The sequence below is a fragment of the Mobula birostris genome, chromosome 5, assembly GCF_030028105.1.
Source record: "Mobula birostris isolate sMobBir1 chromosome 5, sMobBir1.hap1, whole genome shotgun sequence".
Classification (NCBI taxonomy): Eukaryota; Metazoa; Chordata; class Chondrichthyes; order Myliobatiformes; family Myliobatidae; genus Mobula; species Mobula birostris.
Window position 1 is genome coordinate 192182376 of NC_092374.1, and position 17666 is coordinate 192200041.

Here is a 17666-nt window from a genome sequence, read left to right on the forward strand (position 1 = left end):
TTATGAAAGAAGTTGGCTTCGATATGTGGGGAAATCTGGCTTCCAGCGGTGTAAGTAAGTTGCAGGCTCCTCATCGATGAGACCACCAGTGCGGCCAATGTCAAGGTTACAGCTTTTAAACTGGGAAGCAACTTGATTAAGAGGGTCAAGCATTTTTTTGTTTTTGTTTTGAGTGAATGTGCATGGGTCCCAATTGCTGACTATCCCTGCATTGCTTTGCTCTTTTGATAAGGCATACTCCGTAGAAGAGCAGAAATGGTGTTACAAAGGAATTTTAACCAATGCTTAAAGCAACAGCAAACAGCAGGATGTGTGGAGGCTAAGGTGTATTGTTGGAGTGGGGAGGTGCCATCACGCAGGGGATTATCAGTGACACCTTGCTGATGTTACAACCATATATGTTCAGTTGTTGTGCCTTGTTGGGTTTCTATTTGAGTAAACAGCACCAGTTTATCCAATGTGCCTCTCTCCTGATTCTCCGAACTATTCTGTGTAAAGCAGGAAATAGCAAGGGAGGATGATGGCCACTTGACTCCTTGTAGTTCTTCCAAAGGCCAGACCTGCCCTTTCCCCATACCCTGCTCATTTTCTCTTTCAAAGTGCGCGGTCAATTCGCTTTGTAAAGCTATGTACCACTTGGGTACTCCAAGTCCTAAACACACCATTACATTTACTGATGAAGCTTCTTGTCTCATCACTCGTCTCTTCCCAAGCCCCTTGGGTCTCTGCCCTCTGGTTATCTCCGTCACTGGAAGGAGCTCTGCTCTTTGCAGTCGACCCCTCGGGTTACAGGTTGCAGAAATTTGCCCTTGCGTAATTCACAGGTTATGTACGAGGTAGAGTGGGCGTTGAGCGGTCGTTTCCTATGGCAAGGGAGTTTAGGACCTGAGGACACAGCCTCAGAATAGAAGGACGTCCCTTTAGAACAAGTGAGGAGCAATTTCTTTCTCCGCAGGGTGGTGGACCTGGAATCTATTGCCACAGATGGCTGCGGAGGCCAATTCTCCACTTAGATCTGAAGTGGAGGTTGATAAGTTCTTAAGTAGTAAGAATGTCAGAGGTTATGGGGAGACGGCAGGAGAATGGGGTTGAGAGGGAAAATAAATCAGCCATGATGGAATGGCAGAGCAGACTCAATGGCTGTGGAATGACCTAATCCTGCTCCTATATCTTATTTTCGTTAAAGACAAATTGTTATTCAGCAAGGAAGCAAGCAAACTGTGCGTAGAGAAGCTGAGTTCTCAACACAGCCCAACCTCTCCTGATGCACCGTACTCATGCCATCCTGGCCAGTGTTTGCACCTCTCCCCCAGTTACACCAGGTGACTGCCCAGCTGCAAGGAGCCAGGGCTGATCCATGTGCGACAATTTCTACGACGGAGCGCTCCTGCACTCACTACTTTTAGTTTCAGAAGTAACCCTGCCACGATTTGCTGTAGTTTCGTGTCTCGAGTCGTGTTTGCTGAAGCTGCTAGATACTCTCGTTATGTAGACCATAGAGCGTTTGCCCCTGTGGAGCTATTATTGAGTAGATGGTGTTGTAATGTAGGCATTGTGGTGAATCCTGCTTTTTCCTGCCCCAACCTCCAGCTGGCCAGTACAACGTGCTTTTGGCAGATGGTGTCAATCTTTACGTACAATGTGGAGCAGAGTAACTGGACTTCCAGTAACTTTAGGACTTGATTCTCAGGAGTTTTACTTTATCCATGACTTTCTTATTTTAAACACAAGAGATTCTGCAGATGCTGGAATTGCAGATGCTGGAAATCCAGAGCAAAATGCTGGAGGAACTCAGGAGGACTATGGACAGAAATAAACAGTCAATGTTCAGGGCTGAGTTCCTTCATCAGGGCTTGTTTTAAATTCTCTATTGTTGTTCAGTGTATCAGGAGTTGAATCAGTTGCTGTTATGGGTGAAGGACAGGGAGTTTATTCTCTTAGGGACTTGCTGTATAGAGAAGGAATAGAAGAGGTAAGTAGAGCTATAGAAATTAGTGTGCAGTATAGCACATTAACAAGCCCTTCGACCCATCTGATCCATGCTGACTATCTATGCCAACCCTGTTTGGCTGCATTAGGCCCATGTCCCTGCACTCCTTTTCTCTCCTCGTACCTGTCCAAGGTAATATTCTGATGTTACCTTGAAACATTCAGGTTGTTTCGTTTGGTGACTGCAGCACGAAGGAGGTCGTAGCTGGAAGCCAGTAAAGGCTTCTTCCAACTGACATCACAAAGTCCTAGATTATCCCATGACTATGACCAGTGAGGCACAGGCCAAGGAAGAGAAGGAGTCCTGGATGAGTCCAGCTGCAACCACGCTGGGAATGTGACAGCCCATCGATCACTAAAAGCGGGGTGGCTGCAATCACTGTCCAGCACCACCTCACAGAGCTACTTCTGGAGGGTCCGAGGGACGGGGGCAGTGGAGCACTGTCACTTTAAAGAGAAATGAGCCCGCAAATATCGCCATGCCATGCTTCTGCTGTCAACACAGCACGCCCACAACTCACTGACCCTAACCTGCACATCTTCGGAATGTGGGAGGAAACCAGGCACTCCTTACAGACAACGGCAGGAACTGAGCCCAGATCACTGGAACTGTGAGAGCATTACACTAACTGGAATGACACTGGAGCATTCAGCCCATCGAGTGCTTCACCATTTAATCATAACGGATTTATTTTCCCTCTCAACACCACTGCAGGGTTGTGCGGCCATTTTTTCAGTATGACTGTAAGTTAGCTAGATCCTACCTTCTCAAAACTTCTGGCACCTTATCACCAGCACCCTTGTTGTGTAAAATGTTATGTCTGCTAATCGCAGTCCAACTCAATTTGAACATTTTGATGGTAAACTTGCAAGTGAGATACAACTTCTTGTCAGGGCACAAACCTGGTGCAGTCATGTTCATGGCTAGCCGCTGATGCTGTTTGCACTAGCCCACGTTAACAGGCATTGGATAACCAAGCAGTGTGGCTCTGGAGTTGCACGCACCCCAAACCAAGTAGATAGCAGACTGTTGCTGTCACCCGACAAAAGACCCACGCGCAGTAGCATGGTGGTTAGTGCAGTCACTTTACAGCACCAGCTATGAGTTTGGGGCTCGATTCCTGCTGCTGTGTGTACGTTCTCCCCATGACCTCCCACATTCCAAAGGCGCTAGTGAGTTTTGGGCAAGCTGTGTTAGCTGCAGACCTGTGATGGTACTTGTGAGCTTCCCAGATGAATTTCATTTGATACAGACGATGCATTTCCCTGCATCTTTTGATGTACGTACATGTAACAAATAAAGCTTCTCTTCTTTAAAGGAACAGTGACATTTTAAAGCCATTTGGACAGGTACTAGGGTGGGAAAGTAGTGCAGGGATCTGGGCCTAATGCAGGCAAATGTGATTAGCATAGAGAAGCACCACACTTGACATGGACAAGATGGGCCGAAGGGCCTGTTTCTGTGCGGTATAGCTCTATGATCGTGACTGGTCTGTTGGGAGACATTTGTTGTATCCAGTGGTCATGGTGCAGCCTCCTCTACATTGGTGAGACCCCCCATGTAGAATGGGGAACTTCTTTACTGAGCACCTTCACTTTGTCCAGGTGGCCACCCGTTTTAATTCGACTTCCCATTCCCATGTTGGCACATCTGTCCACGACCTCCTCTACTGCCATGATGAGGCCAGACTCGGGTTGGAGGAGCAACATCTCATATTCTGTCTGGGTAGCCTCCAATGTTAATATCCTGGTAACTTCGCCTCCTGCCCCCCACCTCTCTTTTCCCATTCCCCGTTCCGGTCACCTTCTCACCCTTTCTCCACTTGCCTGCGTATCTCCTCCCTCTGGTTCCCCTCCTCCTTCCCTTTCTCCCATAGTCCACAATCCGCTCCTATTAGGTTTTTTCCCTCAGCCCTTTACCTCTTCTACCCATCCCCTTCCAGCTTCATATTTTATATCCTTCTCACACACCCACCCTCCCCTGCTGTACCAGCTGGTACTCCTCCCTCTCCCCCACCTTATTCTGTCATCTTCCCAACATCCCCCCCCCCCCCCCCCAACAAGGCTTCTCCAGTCCTGATGAAGAGTCTTGGTCTGCAACGTCAACTCTTTATTCCCCTCCATGGATGCTGCCTGACCCACTGAGTCCCTCCAGCATCTGTGTGCGTTGCTCGGGATTTTCTCCTGCCTATTATCTGCAGAATCTCTCATGTTTTAGGTAATAGACTGGTTAGGAGAGAGTTGAAAGGATGTGAGAGAGCCGGTTAGATGTCTGTTGACAACCCTGATGATTGGCAAGTCATCTTGAGGTTACTCATAGGGCACGGTTCCAAATGTGTGAGAGGCCGGGTCCAGGTAGAGCAGCCTGGTTTCGGACCGCCCGGCTCAGAAATGTGGCTGAGGGAGATCTGAAACCCTTGGAGCAACAAGTCCCTGCGTGCCCAGCCCCAGGGGACTGATGTCCCTGTCCAGTATTTCCCATTGACCAGCAGAGTAAAATCCAAGGCCAGGTTGCAAAGTTGGCATCATAGGAACGTTACCTGGGCGATATTCTGGTCCTTGTCTATTTCTTAATGTGTTGATGATGTTAATATTGAGTCCTAATGTATAGATTCCCAGCGGTATACACAGGTCCTCCAGCCCAAGTCCTCCAAGGTGTCTCCTGAACTAGTTGCACCTGCCTGTGTTTGGCCCAAGTCTCTCTAAGCCTCATCTATCCGATGTATCTGTCCAAATACTGTAAGCATATGGGGAATAAGGTTAATCCTTGAGTATCTGTCAACTGCACTCACCACTACCACCTCCTCTGTTATTGGCAGTGTTAAGAAGTGACCAGATTGTCTGAATTTATGTTTGCAACTTGTCCCTGCTCTACCCCGACGTGACCCGAGTTGCCCAGATCCACACCCCTTCCTGAACATCTTCTCTACATTCACACTGCTGCCTGCATTGTCCTGCCGGCAATTGGCGCAGGTCCAGCAGGTGGAATGGTAGCTACCTCAAGTATTGCCTTGGCCTTGCTTTCGAAATCGGGCTGACCCCAGCTCACTCTGCTGAAGCTGCTGGTTTCAGCTGGTGCAGTGGGAGTTTACGAGTCGACAGGTCTGAGTTAGGCTACGAGGGGCCAATAACAGTAGAAGGAGATAGACTACGGCGTCTATCGGTTGGCCACTGACTCTGTCCCTGGGGAAAACCAGTGATGAGAGTCACATTGGACGTGGTTGAAGGCACCTCCACAGCCAGCAATTGAGGACAGAGGCCACCCCTCTGTACCCTGGTATCCAGCCCATCTCACCTGTGAATTCTGTATTGAGGAGTGGGCAGGTGATATCAAGGTGCACTCTCTGCTGAAGGGGGGAGTGTTGCAGAGTGAATATCCCCAGGGATGATTGCTCGCCTGCTTGGTAATTGGAGGGGCAGGGAAATCTGGAATTGCAGACAGTACATCACCTCTCTTGCATCTGCCGAGAATCAGGTTTATCTTCAATGACTTTCATGACGAGAAATTGGTTGTTTTGCAGCAGTACAGTGCAAAGACATAAATAAATTACAAAAATAAATGGTGCAGATAAAAAAGGACAAGGTAGTGTTCATGGGTTTATGGACCGTTCAGAAATCTGATGGTGGCGGGGAAGAAACTGTTCCAGAGGCGTTGAGTGTGGGTTTTCAGGTTCCTGGACCTCCTCCCTGCTGGTAGTAACGAGCAGAGGGCAGGTCCCAAGTGGGGAGGGTGATGGATGACGCCCTCTTAAGGCACCACATCTTGGTGATGCCCTCAAGAGTGGGAAGGATAGTGCCCATGATCGAACTGGCTGAGTCGACAACCCTCCTCAATCTCTTGCGATCCTGTGCACTAGAGCCTCTATACCAGGCTGTGATGTAACCAGCCAGAGTACTTCCCACCAAACAGTCTTTATTGACATGCTGAATCTCCTCAGACTAACGAAGTAGAGCCGCTGGCTTGCCTGCTCTGTGATTGCATTAGTGTGCTGGGCCCAGGATAGATCATATGAGATGTTGGGGCAGAGTGTGCTGTATCACTAAGGTCACTATGTTGTCTTTTTGATGGTCACATCCTTATCATTCCTAGTAACCCTTGTGTGGATGGATATGTTAGTTCCTGCATGCCTGTGATGATAAGGAAATGAATGACCTTGCAATGTAGTTTCTATGTTTACAATAAAGACCTGGATGATTGGACCTTTTACATGTGTGTGATCATTCTCTCTCTCTCTCTGTCCCAGCTCTCCCCAGATCTGTGTTCCTAGGTATACAATCTAAGGAACAGTCTTGGATGGGAAACATTTGCTGTATTTCTCCTTCCACAGATGCAGCCTGACCTGCTGAGTTTTTCCAGCAGTTTGTCTTTTACCCTCAGATTTTCAGCATCAATAGTTTTATATATTTTTATTTTCACATGCAATTTACATTCAGTGGTCACTATATTAGGTACAGTTGTACACCTCATTAATGCAATTGTGTAATCAGTCAATCATGTGGCAAGAACTCAACACAAAAGCATGCAGACATGGCCAAGAGGTTTAATTGTTCAGACCAAACATCAGATTGGGGAAGTAATGTGATCTAAGTGACTTTGACCGTGGAATGATTGTTTTTGCCTGATGGGCTGATTTGAAGATCTCAGAAACTGCTGATCTCCTGGGATCTTCACACACAACAGTCTCTAGAGTTTACAGAGAATGGTGGGAGAAACGAAAATCATCCAGTGGGCGACAGTTGTGTGGGCAAAGACGTCTTATTAATGAAGGAGGTCGGAGAAGAATAGCCAGACTGGTTCAAGCTGACAGGAAGGTGACAATAACTCAGTAACCACACGTTACGACAGCAGTGTACAGTAGAGTGTCTGTGAACACACAACCTTGAAGTGATGGACTACAGCATCAGAAGACCATAGGTAGATACTCTGGCCATCTTTCATTAGGTACAGGAGGTCCCTAATAATACAAGATACTGTAACACTTAAGAAAGAAATCAGGAGGGCTAAAAGAAGGTATGAGGGTGCTGTAGGAGATGAGGTGAAGGAGAATCATAAAGGATTGTGCAGATATATCCAGGAGCATAAGGGACAGCAAGGGACAAAATTGGTCCTCCGGAAGATCAGAGTGGTAATCTATGCATGGAGCCAAATGAGATGGGGGAGATCTTAAATGGATTTTTGCATCTGTATTCATTTGGGTGAAGGACACAGTGAGGCAAAGCAACAGTGAGGTCATGGACTCTATACAGATTACAGAGGAGGAGGTGTTTGCTGTCTTGAGGCAGATTAGGGTGGATAAATCCCCAGGGCCTGACGGGTGTTCCCTCGGACCCTATGGGAGGCTAGTGCAGAAATTGCCCGGAGCCAGGCAAAAATATTTAAAGCATGCTTAGCCATGGGTGATGTGCTGGAGGATTGGAGGAGAGCTAATGTTTTCCTGTTGTTTAAGAAAGGCTCTGGAATTAAGCCAGTAAATTACAGGCCGCTGACATCAGTAGTGGTAAAGTTATTGGAAGATATTCTAAGGGACCAGATATGAGTATTTGGATAGACTGAAACTAATTGGGGGATAGTCAGCATGGTAGATCGTGTGTAACTAATCTTGTAGAGTTTTTCAAGGAAGTTACCAGAGAAGCAGACATTGTCAACATACATTTTCTGGACGTGGCCTTTGACAAGGTCCTACATGGGAAGTCAGTCAGGAAGGTTCAGTCGCTTGGCATTCATGATGAGATAGTAAATTGGCTTTGTGGGAGAAGCCAAAGTGTGGTAGTAAATGGTTGCCTCTCTGACTGGAGGCCTGTGACCAGTGCTGAGCCACAGGGATTGGTGCTGGGTCCATTGTTATTTGTTATCTATCTCAACGATCTGGATGATAATGTGGTAAACTGGATCAGCAAATTTGCAGATGACACCAAGATTGGGGATGCAGCGGACAGCGAGGAAGACTATCAGAGTTTGCATCGGGATCTGGACCAGCTGGAAAACTGGCTGAAAATGGCAAATGGAATTAAATGCAGGCGGGCAAGTGGCACTTGCAAGGACTAAGCAGGGTAGATCTTGAATGGTGAATGGCAAGGCACTGAGGAGCGTGGTAGAACAAAGGGATCTGGGAATACAGGTCTGTCATTCATTGAAAGTGGCAGCACAGGTAGACAGGGTCATAAAGAAAACTGTTCATAAATCAATGTATTGAGAACAGGGGTTCTGTTTTGTTGAAGTTATAAAAGACATTGGTGAGGCCTAATTTGGAGAATTGTGTGCAGTTTTGGTCACCTACTACAGGAAAGATGTAAATAAGATTGAAAGAGTTCAGAGAAAGTTTACAAGCATGTTGCTAGGACTTAGGGACCTGAGTTATAGGGAAAGGTTGGATAGATTAGAACTTTATTCCCTAGAACGTCAAGATTGAGGGATGATTTGATAGAGGTATACACAATTATGAGGTGTATAGATAGGGTAAATACAAGCAGGCTTTTTCCACCGAGGTTGGGTGAGACTACAAGTAGAGGTTGAGGGGAACGAGGAGAACTTCTTCAGTCAGAGGTGGTGAAATGTGGAAGGAGCTGCCAGCGTGGATGTGGATGTGGTTTTGATTTCAGCATTTAAGGGAAATTTGGTTTGGTATTTGGATGGGAGGGGTATGGAGGTCTATGGTCTGGCTGCAGGTCAATGGGTCTAGGCAGATTAATAGTTTGGCATGGACTAGATGGGCCGAAGGGCTTGGTTCTGTGCTGTAGTGTTCTATGACACTATGACTCTAACATTGGCTTCTAATTGTCCTCTAGAAGCTTTATGGCGATCGCTATCTAACTGAAGCAATGCACAAGTTGCTGGAGTTACTCAGGGAGTCGGGCAACATCTGTGGAGACAAAGGAGCAGTCGATGTTTCCCTTTAGTCAATGTGAGAGATCTCAACCGTCCATTTCCCTCCACAGATACTGCTTGACCCGCTGGGTTCCTCCATCAGATCATGTGTTATTCCGGATTCCAGCATCAAATTGAGAGTGGCCACTGTTGAGTTGGGGCAATCGTCCTGTGTACCGAGTCAGGCCAAGCTAAGCACGGTTGTCTGCAACGGCCATTCAGCACTGTGTGGGTTACATAATGCTAACCCCATTCTTGCAGAGAAGGGAAGAGGCAATGGTTACTACACACTGGTTCCCTCAACTCTAGCAACGCCGGGGTGGTGGCTGCTCAGTTTTACAAACCTAGTCCCCAGTTTTTGCAGGTTTTGTTTTTGAGTTGACTTAGCTCATTATTTTTGGCGCCGTCTCATCCCCACCTTTATCAGTTTGACATTTGCATTGTTTTTATTCCACAATCCTGTTGTTTTCCACCTGTGTTTTCCACACACCCCCCTTCACCTCTGTTATCGTGCCAACATTCCACCTCTTGCATCCTTCGCCTCCTTTCCCCAAATCCGGGTCCTCCTCCTCCCTCTCCCTTGTGTGCGTGTTCCGACCCCTCCCTCCCCTGTCCTCTCTGCCCCTGCTTTTGCCTTTACAGTGACGATCCTGAGGCGAAGGAAGAGGTTACCCCGGGGAACACGTGTCCGGTCGGCAAAGCGTGCTCTCGGTCCCCAGATTACAGGTCAACGATGTCAACAGAACCTTGTGAGTTACTTTACTCTGTCCACGGTAAAGAAACATGCTCAGCTTGGTTCCCTGTAGCATAGCTGCTCCATTCTAGACCACTGGGCACGAAAGACTTCCCGTAGCTCCTGCTTCCTGTGTCCTTGCTTTTACAGCTGAGGGAATTGATCGTAAGGAGTTTGACAGAACATGAGACCAGCCTTTGGGTAGTGGATGTAATTGAACGTGCATTCTTAGGCTGTTTGGAGGGACTTGAAATTTCCGTACACAGCAGAGGGTGAGTGGGAACCAGAGCAGAAAAAGCTGGAAATACTCAGCTGGTCAGGCAGCATCCATGGGGAGCGGAGCGGATAATGATTCGGCTTAACTGATGCAGATCTTGCAAATCCATAAGGGAGCTGGAGGCCAAAGGCAGCCTTGTCCTGGGGTTAGCGGACTGTGTACGTGAGTGAGGAATAGGGCTTGTTTGCTGCTGTTGCCTTGTTTGCGCCTGGTTTGTTTTGCCAAGCACTGTGGGCATGCTATGTTGGCGTCAGAATGTGTGGTGGCCTTCGCGGGCCGCCCCCAGCACATCCCTGGGTGTGTTGGTTGTTAACACAAACGACGCACGTTTCCATGTACCTGTGATAAATAAATCTGCATCTGAAAAGAATAGAGGTGGCTGGACCCAGGCTGGGGGGAGTGAAGGCAGAGACAGCATCTGGTGGGTTCAAAGCTCTGTGTAGACCTGACAGAGTCCACACGGTGCTCTAGACCCCGCTCCTGGGGTTTTGGACTGAGGTAGTGGGTGATGAAATCAGGGGAGGTTCCCTCCACACGAAGACCAGGGTTTGGGCAGATCGCAAGGTCCCACTGGGAAAGCTGTTAAGGAATGGGGACATCTGACTGGGGTGCTCTGTGAGAACAGTGTTCTGGGGCTGCTGAAGAGGAACAGAGAAAGGTACCCACCCTCCAGAAGGAGGAGTGCTCACCCCTGTCCCGTCAGAACCAGCTACCATTCACACCACTGGGCATTTACCAGCAGAAGGAGATCTGTAAGGCCACGTCCTCTCTAACATGTCCTTCCAATATTTGATAGGCTCCAATGAGATACCCCCCCCCCCCTCCATTCTTCTAAGCTCCCGGGAGTACAGCCCCAGAGCCATCAACCGCTCCTCCTGGAATAATTCTCTTGAACCTCCTCTCCAATGTCAGCATATCCTTTTGTAGATTTGGAGCCCAAAACTGCTCACAAAACTCCAATGCCTTATAAACCCTCAGCATTAAATTCATAGTAAACATTAAAAACCTTCCCTCATCTCACAAGCAACACACTTGGTGCTAATTGATGGAGTATCAATCAAGGTTCCCGTCTGCTCATGACTGTTTGATGTCTGTACAGGGGGAGGTTACAATGTGGACCCTGTGGAGGAACAATTTTGGACTCTCATCTTTGGCTTTCCTGCTCGATGCTCTGGACTTCCCCACCCTAATGGTTGCAAGAGCCAGTGTAAAATCTGGGCCATCGTGAGCACAAAGGTCATAGGATCGCAAATTCACAACCTCCCCCCTCGGGCGGCTTGCATGGAGGGAAGGTAGCCGTGTGTTGGACCCCGAGTGTAACAGGTGTGTCTTTTTTCCAGATTTGGACCAGGACCCGTCAGAACAGAGGAGACGGTCAGGACTCGGGTGAGCATTCCAGACATGTGACAGTAACTTGGTGTCCCGCTTCAGTGATTAAAAGAACAGGCCATTTGGCCCAGAACGTCTCTGCTGAATATGGTACCAGATATGGTACTAAACCGTTCTGCCTGCACACAGTCCATATCCCTTCCTTCCCCTCGTCACGTGTCTGTCTAATTGTTTCTCAAATCTCCCTACCGAACCTGCTTCCACCAACACCCCTGGCAATGTATTCCAGGCACCCACCTCTCTCTGTGGAAAGAAAAGCAATTTCACTTATCTCCTTGAAATTCCCCACCCTCACCTTAACCATATGCCACCTAGTATTTGACATTTCCACCCTGGGGGAAAAGATCACGACTGTCTAGCCTTTCTGACAAAAGCCCGAAATATGGATGCTACCTGACTTGTTGAGTTCCACCAACATTTTGCTCAAGATTCCCAGCATCTACAGAATCGCTTGAGTCTGCCCTATCTACACTTCCAGTAATTTTATAATCCTCTATAAGGTCTCCACTCAGCATCTGACATTCCAGAGAAAACAATCCAACCAACCATAGCATTCATTCATTATCTGCCATGTCGTATGACGTGGGCGATCATGGTCCCGACCATGATTGTTCTTGGCAAATTTTTCTACAGGAGTGGTTTGTCATTGCCGCCTTCTGGGCAGTGTTTTTACAAGACGGGTGACCCCAGTCTTTATCAATATTCTGCCTGCCCAGGGTCAGTGGTCACGTAACCAGGACTTGATATGCACCAGCTGCTCATACAGCCATCCGGCTCCCCATGGCTTCACGTGACCCTGATCAGGGGGCTAAGCATTGCCCAAGGGTGACCTACAGGCTAGCGGAGGGTAGGTGCACCTTGCACCCACTTTGGTCGAGACAAATCTCCACCCCACCACCCATAGCTAAAACTCTCCAATTCAGGCACAATCCTGGTGCACCTCTTCTACAGCCCCTCCTCGGACTCCAGGCTCCGTCTGTACGGTAGTCGTGTATGGTTTTGGTCGCCGTGTTATAGGAAAGGCTTTGTCAGGTTGGAGATGGTGCTGAAGTGATTTACAAAGATGCTGCCTAGACTAGAGGACCTGAGTTATGAGGAAGGGATGGACACGCTGGATCTTCATTCCCTGGAACGTAGGAGGATGAGGAGCCACCTGATAGTTTATAAAATCACGAGTGCAGACAAGGTGGAAGGTCAAAGTATTTCTCCCCCTCCACCCAGGATTGGGGTAGTCCAGAAGGAAAGGCACATCTACAAGATTAGAAAAATAGAGGGCCATGCAGTAGGGAAATTCTGGGCAGTTTCTAGAGTAGGTTACATGGTCGGCACAACATTGTTGGGCTGAAGGGCCTGTTATCGTGCTGAATTATTCGAGGACTCTGATGCCCCTTTCTATATTCTTTCCCCTTGCATTTGACCTCTGAGCAACACCTCACACTTGCCTGGATTAAACTCCATCTGCCATTTCTCTGCCCACATCTGCAGCCGATCTGTATTCTGCTGTATTCCCTGACAGCATTCTTCGCTGCCCACAACTTCACCATTTTCTGTGTTGTCTGCACTGGCTGCTGGTTAAGAGGGGCTCTGTGTTTGGCCAGTTCCTTCTGCCCACTTGCAGTGAGAGAAAAGGTACAGCTCTCGGTGCAGACAGTCGGACAGGTACCATGAACAGCAGAAGTCAGAGCCCCTCAGAGAGTTAATTTTAATTCGGTCAACAGTGAGAGGGACACAGAGGGTGTAACGTATTAACCACAAACAAGTGCTGGTACATGGGATTTGTAATTGGCTTCTTATTGTCACATAGAACAGTACAGGCCATTCCAGATCAACCTAACCCTTCCCTCCCACACAGCCCTCCATTTTCATTTCATCCATGTACCTCTCTAAGTGTATTTTAAATGTCCCTGATATGTCCACCTCTGCCTCCACCCCTGGCAGTGTGTTCTGTGCACACACCACTCACCGTATTTATATTAAAAAAACAACTTGCCTCTGGCATACCTTCACCTCTCATATTAACTAATTCCACCCTGGGGAATAAACCCACTGGCTGTCCACTCCACCCGTGTCTCTTCTCATCTTATGCACATCTAGCAAGTCACCTCTCATCCTCCTTCGCTCCAAGGAGAAAAGCCCTGACTTGCTCAACCTTTCCTCATAGGACATGCTCTCTAATCCAGGCAGAACGCTAGTGAATCTCCTCTGCAGGATGAGGTGACCAGAACTGAACACAATACACCAGAGTTTATTGAGCTACAACATTACCTCGCGACTCTTGAACTCAATCCTTCGACTGATGAAGATCGACACACCAAATGTCTTCCTAACAACCCTATTGATGTACAGGGACTTTGCGGCCCCCAAGGTGTCTCTGTTCCTCCAACTGCTAGGAATCCTGCCATTAACCATATAACAATTACAGCACGGAAACAGGTCATCTCGGCCCTTCTAGTCCATGCCGAACTCCTACTCTCACCTAGTCCCACCGACCTGCACTCAGTCCATAACCCTCCATTCCCTTCCTGTCCATATATCTATCCAATTTAACTTTAAACGACAACATCGAACCTGCCTCAACCACTTCTGCTGGAAGCTCGTTCCACACAGCTACCACTCTCTGAGTAAAGAAGTTCCCCCTCATGTTACCCCTAAACTTTTGCCCTTTAACTCTGAACTCATATCCTCTTGTTTGAATCTCCCCCACTCTCAATGGAAAAAGCCTATCCACGTCAACTCTATCTATCCCTCTTATAATTTTAAACATCTCTATCAAGTCCCCCCTCAACCTTCTACGCTCCGAAGAATAAAGACCCAATTTGTTCAACCTTTCTCTGTAACTTAGGAGATGAAACCCAGGTAACATTCTAGTAAACCTCCCCTTACTCTGCCTTCAAGTTCGACCTTCCAAAAAGATGCATCTGTGTCATTAGTTCGCATGCCATTAGGACAGATCCTTCCAGGCAAAGCTCATCAAGGTGACACAAAGGGAATGCAGCCTTTGAGCTGCAGAAAACATGCAGGCAGGCAGGCAGGCAGGCAATAAGGTGCAATGGCTGTGATGAGATAGATTGAGGGTTAGTTGTTAATCAACTCTTAAGAGGTCTGATACAGCTGGTTAGAAGCTGCCCTTAGCCTGGGGCTTTTCTATGCACTGCCCGATCGGGGTGGGAGGGGTCCTTTACTACACTGGCTGGTTTGCAAGATGGACTGGGCTGTGTTGGTGACTCTCCATGGTCAGCAGAATCGGAATCAGGTTTACTATCACTGACAGTATATCCTGAAATTTGTTCTGCACCACAGTGCAATATATTGAACAATTGCAATGTTAGCATGAGAAACATAAACAATCGTGTTAATAGAGAATAAAATGTGAGGTAGTGCTCATGGGGTCATGGACGTTTAGAAAGCTGGTGGTTGTGGGGAAGAAGCTGTTCCTAAAAGGTTGAGTGTGGGTCTTCGGGCTCCTGTACCTCCTCCGTGATGGTTGGAATGAGATGAAGGCATGTCCTGGGTGGTGAGGGTCCTTCAGGATGGGGGCTGTTTCTGTGCCGGGTGACCTGTTATCATGCGAATGTGGAAGCCACCCTACCACGTTGTTTTGGGGTGGGGGGACGTATTGACTGATCGGATCAGCTGTGCCCATCTCAACCTAACCTCCTATGTTTCCTCAATGCAGGGGCACAGGATGCCAGAGCAGCGGGGCCAAACTTCTGACCCATCCCGTCCCAGCCTTGGACCTGAAGCACCTCTCCCAGGACACAGACCCTCCAGGGAGGCACGAGCCTCCCCCGGCCCCAAGGCACGAGGGAGGTCCAGGCCTGGGTCAGAGGGATCAGTCACCCGAGCAGAGAGAGGCAGCGGGGCATAGTCCAAGTGGCTGCCGCCAGCAGGCACCCACCCAGTCCCCCTGGTGTGGTAGTGATCCCGTTCCTTGGTCAGGCTCTGCTTTCGTCTCCCACCCACAATGGATCCGTCACAAGAACAAGTTCAGGAATACCCGTCCCTGGTGAAGCCGGGCATCCTTATTCCCAGAGGAGACCGGCCAGCATTGCACCCCCACCCTCCCCCTCAGATGTTGCTGGGGGTTGTCTCTGGGGGGGGAAGCTGTAACAGGGTCCGGAGAACCAGTCATTTCACAGACTCGGAGCCTGGGACGGTCTGTCAGAGACCAGGAGCAAACTGTGACACTGAGCCCCTGCTCTCAGTCCAACGTGACCACCTGGAGCTCCTGGTGGCTGTCATTCCAACTCCCCCCATTCCTCATTCACCTGCCTGCCCTTGGTCTCCTCCACTGTCAGGGGGAGGCTGAACACAGACCAAAGGGACATCGCCATAGCTCACAGGAACAGAATTATGCCATTCGGCCCATCGAGTCTGCTCTGCCGTTCCATCATGGCTGCCTTATTTCTCATCTGAACCCCTTCTTCTGCTTTCTCCCCGTAACACTTGATGCCCTTACTAATCAAGCACCTATCAACCTCCCCTCTGAATATACCCAATATCACACAAAATGCTGGAGGAACTCAGCAAATCAGGCAACATCTATGCAGGGGAATAAACAGCTGAAATTTCCAGTGAAGACCCTTCCTCGGGACTGGCAAGGAAATGGTTTCCAGCCCTGATGAAAGACGTCACCCAAAATGTCGACTGTGTATCCCCCCACCCCATATTTCCTGCCTGACCCGCTGCGTTCCTCCAGCTCCTTGTGTGTGTTGCTCTGAATTTCCAACATGTGCAGAATCTCTTGTGCCTCTGAGTCTGACTGCCAGGAGGAGGGAGCTGCTGCTGCCTTGGTGACCGATAAAGAGAGGTGACAGGGGAAACTTGGAGTAACACCCATCCCAATCCCCTGTTCCAAACCTAACTGCAACCAACTTGCAAGTTCGGACCTCCCCCAGGCATAATAGAGGAACTCCCACCCCCACGCCGTGGTGTTCCCAGCAGCACAGCAGAGTTTCTCATGGTGTTTCCAACAACCCACTGGAGGAGCTCAGCCGATCGAGCAGCGCCTGTGAGAGACTTTGCCCCTCCAGTCTCTGAGCTGCCCAGAGTGTGGAACCCACAACTGGGTCAGCCGGACCCGGCTGGTTCACGCTCCCACGTCACGGCCGGACACCAGCTCCACCTCCCCTCAGCCAAACTCGCGCTCTTCCACTTTTCCTATTCTGCGGTCTCTGAACTCCCAGGGTGCTCCTCCGAGCTCCTTCTGGTCTTCTTGTTTTCCCCGTTCTGTCCTTAACTGGATCGACCACCTTCGGGTGGTGACACTGCAAGGGACGTGGACCTGTGCACAGTTACTTAATGCTTACAAATCAGCTCCCATTGTCGTCAGCCTCAGGAAGATGCATCTTTCCAACGCATCTAAGGTGATCGCCAACGTAAAAACCTTGTGGTAGGTGGCGGGGTGGGTGGAGATGCTGTCACACAGCCCCAGAGCTCCAAATCCACAGAGTTAGATCCCGATCCCGGTCTGTGTGTGCAGTTTGCACATTCACCCTGGGTGTTCCAGTTTCCTCCCACATCCTCGGAGGCAGTGGGAGTCAGTTGTAAATTGCTCCCAGTGCGCATGGGAGAGGGAACATAGAAACATAGAAAATAGGTGCAGGGGTAGGCCATTCGGCCCTTCGAGCCTGCACCGCCATTTATTATGATCATGGCTGATCATCCAACTCAGAACACTGCCCCAGCCTTCCCTCCATACCCCTGGTATGGGGCACAGGGAATGGTATTGCAAGGACTCAGTGGGCCGAATGGCCTCCCATGTCAGAATGACGATACGGTATAACAAAGTGCTTCTTGCTCCGCTTGACCAAAGTTGATTCCCATCCTGCCCCCCAATACTATACAAATCCTGTGCAAGTCTGTCTCTGACCTCCCACTTGCTGTTACCCGTGCAATTAATACACTAGGACTCCTTGTTAATTATTACTGAAGTGTCATAAGCATTTTGCTAGTTTTTAACTGAGAGGATTCTGTTGTGAAACGTTCATATATCCTGTCGGATTCACCCCTCCCCATTGAGTTGTTAGGGCGACACAATGCAAGAGTGAAATAAGATATTTACTGTTCAAACCAGGTGTTTCCGTTCAACGCCAAGAAGTATTATGTGCATGTGCATGAAGATTTCAATGTGTATCTACCTTCTGTGCCTTAGGGGTTGTGGTGACACCTCCCCCTTCCTTTGTAGCATGGGTAGTTTGCCCTGCGTTTGTCTATTAAATTATTAACATGTATGTAACAGTGATGTATTTGTGGAGAAGACTGTTTGCAATTAAAGTATTTTTATATGCGTGCATAGCTTTGCGTCATCTGTACCTTAACCTGTGGGTCATGGCCAAAGGTCAAAGTACATATAGGTCACCATGTACGTGTGTCACCCTGAGGCCAAAAGGTCAAAGTACATATAGGTCACC

At 48.7% G+C, this 17666-nt stretch overlaps 1 protein-coding gene across 6 annotated transcripts in view; it reads left to right on the forward strand.

Annotated features, from left to right (window-relative positions):
- The window catches only part of atat1 (alpha tubulin acetyltransferase 1), a 62827-nt gene extending 45286 nt beyond the window's left edge, over positions 1-17541 (forward strand). For 5 of the 6 annotated variants that reach the window (XM_072259171.1, XM_072259170.1, XM_072259173.1 and 2 more), the window contains 3 exons: positions 9497-9603; positions 11205-11250; positions 14930-17541. In XM_072259171.1, coding sequence (XP_072115272.1) covers positions 9497-9603; positions 11205-11250; positions 14930-15263 — 487 coding nt within the window. In that variant the 3' untranslated portion in view covers positions 15264-17541. The remainder of the gene's footprint in view (positions 1-9496; positions 9604-11204; positions 11251-14929) is intronic. The other variant, XM_072259174.1, reaches the window with a different exon arrangement.
- The last annotated feature ends 125 nt before the right edge of the window (positions 17542-17666 follow it).